This window comes from Ursus maritimus, unplaced genomic scaffold (genome assembly GCF_017311325.1).
Source record: "Ursus maritimus isolate PB19 unplaced genomic scaffold, ASM1731132v1 scaffold_32, whole genome shotgun sequence".
NCBI lineage: Eukaryota > Metazoa > Chordata > Mammalia > Carnivora > Ursidae > Ursus > Ursus maritimus.
The window spans coordinates 23,676,277-23,684,685 of record NW_024425786.1 but is presented as its reverse complement, the minus strand read 5'-3'; the positions used below and the strand labels follow the sequence as shown (position 1 = coordinate 23,684,685).

Here is an 8,409-nt window from a genome sequence, read left to right as displayed (position 1 = left end):
CTTCCAGGTCCTCTCCCAGGAGAGGCTCTCTCTGGCTTAGCTTGGAATTGGGTGTTTTGCCTTATTTTATGAATGGGGAACGATATTAAAATAAAGGGCCCCCAAAGGTCTTCTGTCACAGCAGGAACCACGAGGGTCATACATACCCAGGGTGAAATTCCAGAACTGCTGTGAAGGGGGTGTCTGAAGGAGACTGAGTGGAGGAGGGGGCTTGGCAGGGTTTAGAGGTGGCTCCGTGGTGGAGAAGCCAGGTTGTGGCTCTGAGGAGCTGGACCTAGCGCTTCTCGATGTGTCGGGCTCTGGAGGAGGGAGCAGCTGAGGCCCAGGCGGTGGGTCTGGGGGGGTTGGGGTTCTGAGCCCCCAGCTTCAGGAACACACAAAGGAAGGAGCAGCAAGTCCGATCCCGACACTTAGCTGTTATGTGCTAAGCCTCCAAGAGCCAGCTACCTGTGTGTTCACCCGAGAGAGGACATTTGCGCATCTCTGTGCAAGCGTACAAGTGTCTGGCTCCTTACACCTTGTACACGTGAGGGCCCGTACCTTTGTGTGCGTGTGAATTCACGCATCCGTGGCTTCACTAATCTGTGTGTCTGTCTGTGTGCACATGTGTCTGTTCACATGCAGAAGACCTATGAACACCTGTCTTTTCATGTGTCTGTGCATACGTGCTTTTGTGTGCATGTCCGCACGGTGCAGTGATGTTCAAGCCTCTCTGTGTGTGTGTGTGTGTGTGTGTGTAGATTCCCCACCCTGCTCTAAGTGGGGGAGGCGAGGCCAGTTATAATGAGCCCCCACCTCCCCTCTGCTGAGCGGCAGCTATGGCCTGAATTTTGCAGCCTGCTTAAAAATAATTGGGGGCAGCGGGGGGATTGGATGTCACTCATCATCAGCGACTGGCTTCACTGGTGTCGCAGCAGGCTGGGCGGGCTGAACAGTTTGGGACAGGCATGATGTGGGCAGGGAAGGCCAGGGCTCTTGCGTCCCTTTTTCAGTTCTGGCGGGAGCAGTGGAGAGACACCGCCTGTTCTGACTTCTGCTGAATAAGTCCACGCGGGTCTTTGGAGGAGGGTGGGGTGGCTCCTCCCCAGTAAATGAGCCTGCCTTGAGCTTGTCCCCCTATCCCCCCTGACCCCTACAGCTGGGGAGGGGCAGGTGCAGGATTGGGGGCAGGGAGGCGTTCCACGGATGCTGCCCCGGGATTGGAATTCTGGGGTTCTGATTCTTGCCCTCCCACCCCTGCCCTCCCACTCCTGCCCCTCCAGCCACTGCCGAGGCTCCTAGAGAGCCAAGGGGAAATCTGTGCCCGGGCAGCCTCAGGGTCTTGGGAACATCTGGCCACACCTGTGAAGTATCCTCTGTTTGTGACTCAGTTCCCAGAGCTCATGGCTTGTCCATCAGGGGGCCTGAGGCCTGGGCAAGGAAGGGGATGGAGCAAGAGGCTATTGGTGGACGAAGCGGAACCACGGGCTGGGGCTTCAGGTCCCGGCTTCCAGTCCCAGATGGATCACTCTTGTGTGATCTTGAGCAGGCCGCCTCCCCTTTCGGAGCCTCATCTTTTCTCCTCTAATGTGGAGCAACCAGACTCTAGGGGCCCATCCAGGGCTGTGAGCTCTGCTGCTGGCACGGAGGAGGGAGGCAGTATGGATCACCTCGGGGGCAGGGCTGGAAGCAGGACCGAGCCAGCCCAGGTACCAGGCTCCGTTTTCTGGACAGCTAGGGTGGAGGCTGGGCAGGCTGTGGGCAGTGGCTCCGGCCTGGCCTGGTGGGTGGGAGGGTACCTGCAGGTGCCCTGCCCGCCAGCTTTTGTCCACCTGGGCCTGACCGCCCTGCATGTCTGCAGGGTATGGCCTAGGTCCTGTTCGCCTGCCCACACCTGGAGTACATTCACAGCTGCTGGGGGTTCGGCTCAGTGCAGCACTTGGCAGGGACGGAGAAATCAGTGTACTCTGGTGTCCACTCCTAGGTTAAGCTCCTAGGAGCTTAAAGACTCCTGAGATGAGTGAGCTAGAGCTGGGGAGACAGCAGGGGCAGGAGGTGATGACTGGGGCTGTGGACTTTCAGGCAAGGGCTACAGGAGCTGCGAACTAGGGGATGGCTGGTGGCCTCACTGGGGGTAGCGGGCCCTGAGCCAGGCCTTGGACGATAACCCTGTGGCAGGAAGGGAAGAGGGGTTACGGGGAAGACTGCACCCATTTTGCAGATGTCTCCTCCCACCGTTTCCACCAGGAAATCCACCGCAGCGGCAGTCATGACGTTCATACTTGCGGTGCCCTCCATGGGCATGGCTCAGGTTGTGCACAGCCCCTGGCACACCAGTGGTAACTCCTCCCCTTTCTCGCCCACTCAGTAAAGCAAGCGAGTGAGAATGACATTGTTCCGAGAATAACCTTGAATCGCTCTGATTTATAAAAAAGCAAATCGTTGTCAAACATTGCTCCTTTGACAATTACCGCTGGATTACGCATGACGCGCCTCACAGCTGATCACGATACACTGCGACTGAGAGCAAGGGTTCTGGAGAATTCCAGTTGGGTGGTGGGGATGGGGCTAGATCCAAGTGTCGGGCCAGGTGCCTCTGGCTGGTGGGACTGACCGAGGAATCACAGGGTGACAGAGACAACAACTGATGTTTCTCAAGGGCTTCCAGAGTCAGGCACTCCCCCACGTGCCTTCATTTCACAGGTAAGGTGACTGAGGCTCCAAGCGTCAAGTCCCCTGTCTAAGATCACACAGGGGGATGTGGGTGACTTCAAAGTCTTCACCGCGAGGCCCACTCCTGGCAGCGAGCCACAGGAGACTTGAGAGCTCATGCTGGCAGTGCCTGGGACTGCTGACCGCCGTCTCTCTCCACAGGGCAAGGGACATAGGATGACCCCAGCCTGTCCCCTCTTACTATCTGTAATTCTGTCCCTGCGCCTGGCCGCCGCCTTCGACCCTGCCCCCAGCGCCTGCTCCGCCCTGGCCTCGGGCGTGCTCTACGGGGCCTTCTCACTGCAGGACCTCTTTCCCACCATCGCCTCGGGCTGCTCCTGGACCCTGGAGAACCCCGACCCCACCAAGTACTCCCTCTACCTGCGCTTCAACCGCCAGGAGCAGGTGTGCACTCACTTCGCCCCCCGTCTGCTGCCCCTGGACCACTACCTGGTCAACTTCACCTGCCTGCGGCCTAGCCCAGGGGAGGCGGTGGCCCGGGCGGAGGCAGAGGCAGGGCGGCCCGACGACGAGGAGGAGGCAGCGGCAGCGGGGCTGGAACTGTGCGGTGGCTCGGGCCCCTTTACCTTCCTGCACTTTGACAAGAACTTCGTGCAGCTGTGCCTGTCGGCGGAGCCGTCGGAGGCCCCGCGCCTGCTGGCGCCAGCCGCCCTGGCCTTCCGCTTCGTCGAGGTCTTGCTCATCAACAACAACAATTCCAGCCAGTTCACTTGCGGCGTGCTCTGCCGCTGGAGTGAGGAGTGTGGCCGCGCTGCCGGCCGGGCCTGTGGCTTCGCCCAGCCGGGCTGCAGCTGCCCTGGCGAGGCGGGGGCCGGTCCCGCCAGCACCACTGCGCCTCCAGGCCCTCCTGCGGCCCACACGCTGTCCAATGCCCTGGTGCCCGGGGGCCCGGCCCCACCCGCTGAGGCCGATTTGCATTCAGGGAGCAGCAATGACCTGTTCACGACCGAGATGAGATATGGTGAGTGTGAGCAGGGCCCTGGTGGGGTGGGTGTGTCCAGGGGGCCCAGCGTGCCCTCTGGTACCCGTCTTGACAGATTCCGCAGCCTTCACCCACGTCCCCATTGTGTCCGGCCTTGTCCCGATGTCGGGGTCCCTGAAATGGATTTGGGTTAGACCTCACTCTAGAAGAGTTTGCAGTCTGGGTGGGTGAATGGGGGGCAGAGGTCAGCCAATGCGGTGTGGTGAACCCAGGGAGAGGACTCCCCACATTGGGCAATCAAGGAAGGCTTCCTGAAGGAAGTGATACAGGAGCAGAGATCTGAAGGACACATGGAAGCCAGCCAAACCAAAGAAGTGGTAAGGGCATTCCAGGCAGAGGGAGCAATGCGAACAAAGGCCCCAAGCTGGGAGTGACCGTGGCAGGTCCTGGCACTGCAAGTTGACAAGTTTGCCTGGAGGCTGGAGAGTAGGTAGGCAGGGACGTGTTCCTGTCCACACGGGTCAGTGATTTTTGGCAGTGGCCCCAGGGTCAGGGCGGAGGGAGGTACAGAAGACGGTGCCTGGGTGAAGAGGCCTGGGCTTCGAGGCTGCTTTGGAGGGCTGGGCTGGCTCAGCTCCCAGCATCCCCTGTCTCCCCCTCTGGGCCCATGTCTTCTGGGACTGAGGCTGCCAGCTGCTAGAGCTTCCTGCTGACTGGGCAAAGGCTCTGCGAGCCCTTGAGTCCTGCCTGCTCTTGCTCCCACCCCAGCTCCCTCACCACAGCCACCTTCTGCCGACCCTCCTTCCTGCAGCTTCAAGGCCCCCGGCCCCTCATCTGGATCCCGTGTGCCTGCCGAGCCGTGCTGGGCCCGAGACTGGCCAGTGGGCCTGGCAGGAAATGGGGTGGGAGGGAGGCAGATATGGGGTCCGGACCCCCGCTCTCGTACTAAAAGGGAGTTCCCTTGCCTCTCTGGGCCTCGGTTTCCCCATTTGGGGTAACAGGTCCTGGCCTACCAGCATGAGGGTGTCATGCAGGGATGGAAGTCAGAATAGGTTGGCCTGAGAGTATTTACAGGGAGGCAAGGGGTCTTGTGTGAGGGCCACTAGGAGTACTGGAATATGACCTGTCCCCACCCCTGCTTTGGAGGCCAGAGCCCTGGAGTTGGGCACTACCTTTGACCACTCCCTTGAGTGGACCCCATTCTTTGGCATCAGTTTCTTCATCTGTAAAATGGGGAGGTCTCTCTCAATTAATTAGTTGTCATGATAGTGGCCTCTCCCAATGCAATGGGGGAGGGGAGGGGCTTCTCAGCCTCCCCCAGAAGACATCTGGCACCATGCCTACCCATGGCAAGTGCCCAGTGGCCTTGTTCTGGCCTCTCCCCCTGGCCAGCTTGGCCTTTAACATTGGTCGATGAAGCCGTCCGAGTGACAGCCAGGCCGTGGGCAGGTTACAGGCCCTGGAGGCCGGCCTGGGATTTAGTGCCTGCAGGAAGAAATTGAATTTCGCTTCTTTGTCGAACATCGGCGGAGAGCGCCAGGCGTATATCAGGAGGTTTATGGCTCTTCCTGCCTGGCGGTCACTGCCTATCACTCTGTGGGGGCCTCCCCCATCGTGCTCAGCAGAGGGCAGGCTCTTTTGTCTGGCTTTCCCTGTGGTCCATCGGCCCAGTGGTCTGCAGTGGACGGAGCAAGGCTCTGCCCTCATGGGCGGGCACCATCTGGGCAGGCTGCCATGTGGAGCACAGAGCCAGAAGCAGCCAGCTGGGCTCGGTGGAAGCCGGAAGCAGGAGTTGGTTGGTAGATGGGGTGTCACTGAGGGTCAGAGAGGGCTGGTGATGGGAGGCCACTGGGTCCCCATAATCATCACAGCCTCTGCGGGGGCCTCTGGAACTGGGGATGGGTGGAGATTGGATGCTGACTGTCCCTGGGCGTGAGGCCTGGTATCATCTCTGAGCAGGGAGCCCCTGGCTCCCAGCTGTTCCACGTCTGACCTCGGCTCATGCCCCTTGTCCTGCTTGGCATGTTTTTAGGCTGCCTTGGGGTTGCCTGCAGGGAGGGCTGTTGTGGGGAGTTGCAGGGGGTGAGGTGGCATCAGTCTTCCTAAGTGCACTCGCACAGCACACGGCTGCCCAGACTTCCTTCCTCTCCCCTGGCAGGCAAGAGACTTTTCCTCTCTGCCATCCCCTCCCTTCTGCCCAATCTCTTAGGGGCAGGAGACAATGGACATATGGCTCAGTTCGTTCCATGTGGCAGGGGGCGTCTGTGGGCCAGGATGTCATCGGGGCTGAGGGCACTTGGTGCCTGGTGGTAGCACCACCCCCACCCCACCGGGCCAGCTGGACACATGGACCAGCTGCAGGAGAACCGGCTCACACAAGGAACTGCCAGATTGAGGACAAGATTGGTGGGGATGGTGGTGAGCAGGACGAGGAGGACCCTCGCCCCAGCCCCTCTGCCAGGTCCTGCAGCAGGGGAGCTGTGCTCCCCTTCCCTGGGACACCCCAAGTGGAATCAACGGCAAGGCCAGGTGGGGTGGGGCTGAGTCGCTACTGGAAGAGCCACGAGGCCGGGAGCTGGTGGGCAGTGCTGGAGTGGAGTGCATTTGACAAGAGGGTACAGGCGCCTGTTAATTTCACGCAAACTGCCTTTGATAGATCTCTTGTTATTTTTGGTGAGTTGAGCCATAAATTTGTGCCATCTTGCTGCCGCAATCTGTTAAGTGGGGAGAGAGGAAGAAAGGGAAGGCAGGCAGGAAGGAGCTCAGCAGATGCCAGCTGAGGCCGGGGCAGGAATCGGGCGGGGTGGGGAGAGGTAGAGCTGCCCCTTGCAGTTCCTGCCCACGGACCCTCCAGACCTGATGAGGCACTGGCCACAGGGGATGGCTGTGCGGAGCGATACCCGGGAGAAGGTGTCTTTTGCTCTGGCCGCCCTCCCCCTCCTCTCCCACACGCCCTGCCCTCCCCAGAGCCACTGTCCCATCCTTGGCCATTGCTGCTCACCCACTTCTCCATCATCTAGGCTCTGTTCCTGAGGCAAGAGTTCAAATCCCCACTCTGCCACTGCTGCTGGGTGACTTGGACAAGGGACTGCCCCTGGGGGCCTCAGGACCTCCTGTCAAATGTGCATCACTTCCCGGATCCAGACTCCCCGTCGTGGCCCAGACTCTCGAGCCTGGCCTTCCAGCCCCACCCCAGACCCCGCCGCCCCCTGCTTTGCAGCCTTCCCTCTGATTCTGTCCTGCCCTTGCCTGGGGCTCCTCACTGGCCCCCAAGCCCCTGCTTTCTGGACTCCCTGCCTTTGCTTGGGCTGTTTCCCTCACCTGGAATGTCCTTGGTCCTTGGTTATTCAGATCTTCCCCATTCTTCCCAGCACTATTCGAGCCCTGTTTCCTCTGGGAAGCTACTTCTGCCTGCCCAACCCAGTCCTCGATTGGTCTTTCTCCTCCCAGGGCTCAGGCCCTGTTGTCCTCTTCTGACCAGCCTCGTTTGGTGGCAGGAAGTGCAGCCTTACCTGCTTGTTTGGGGCTCAGACATTGGGGAGGCCAGGCCTCTCTGGGGGTGGGGGGTGGCAGGGAGACCTAGCACAGGCTGTACATTTCCTAGAAGGTCCTTCCAGCCCTGATCTGTGCTGCTGGGGCTCTGCGTGCTCCATCACAGTATGGGGAGGGGCCCAGAGTCCTGAGACATCTCAGCTGCCCATCCATCACTTACGTCTTCATGTCTTTATCGGAGTGGAGTTTGTGCCAGGCCGCGGGTGGGCTCTGAGTGAACGACATCCACAGTGAGCCTGACACACCTGCTGCCCTCTTTTGAGGGAGAGTGACCACTGGTGTATGGTGATCAAGGTCAAGGCCATAGGCCAAAGTCACCCGGCCCTGGGTTCAGTTCCCAACCCCACCACTGACTAGCTGTGTGACTGTGGGCAAGTTTCTTCACCTCCATTTTAACACCTGTGAAATGGGGCCAGGAGAGCTCTTCACAGAGTAATAGTGAAGATTAAGCAAGAGGCTATGGGTCAGTGCTTAGCACAGTGCCTGGCACGTGGTAAATCCCTAATAAATCGCTGTGTGTTGTCCTAATTTAGCGCAGTAGGGATGATGTACATGGGCCACATGTCAAGGCAGCAGGAAGAGTGAGGGATTCAACCCGAAGGGGTGGAAAGGCAGTCTAAAGGAGGTGATTCAAAGTTGGGTTTTGAGGAGTAAATAGGAATTCACTAGCCCGTGAATTTTTTTAAAAAAAGGAAGCGCTTTTAAAATTTAATATATTAGGGTGCCTGAGTGGCTCAGTCGGTTAAGCGTCTGCCTTTGGCTCAGGTCCTGATCCCAGAGTCCCGCTTCGGGCTCCCTGCTCAGTAGGGAGTCTGCTTCTCCCTCTGCCTCCGCCTCTCTCTCTCATGAATAAATAAATAAATAAAATCTTTAAAAAAATTAATATATTAGGAAGAAATTTCACATCATGAATGGAAAGGGAGTATCACTTATTTGAAGTAGAAGATAATGGAAGAGACAATCGTAGTGAAAGCAACGCAACGGTAGTAAGTTCTAACCAGCTGCTTGTCGCTCCTCTCGATTTGTTAGAAAGAGAAATGAGCACGTGCTGGGGACGTGTGGAAGGCTCGGACTGCACAGACTTTATCTTGTGTGCGTTTGGAAGGATTAAAAGGAAAGCCACCCTAGAATTTATCATCTAGCCTGGGACATTTTTGAGGTTTTAAAGCAGGGGAAGGGGGTCCTGTTGCTCGCATCAGGGCGGGCACGAACGAGACCACCCC

General features: G+C 58.7%; 1 protein-coding gene across 1 annotated transcript in view; it reads left to right on the top strand.

Moving 5' to 3' along the window:
* Positions 1–2,859: 2,859 nt before the first annotated feature.
* ADGRB2 (adhesion G protein-coupled receptor B2) overlaps positions 2,860–8,409 on the top strand; it is a 29,447-nt gene continuing 23,897 nt past the window's right edge. The window contains exon 1 of the mRNA XM_040619384.1: positions 2,860–3,673. Within this exon, the coding sequence (XP_040475318.1) occupies positions 2,869–3,673 (805 nt within the window). The 5' untranslated portion in view covers positions 2,860–2,868. The remainder of the gene's footprint in view (positions 3,674–8,409) is intronic.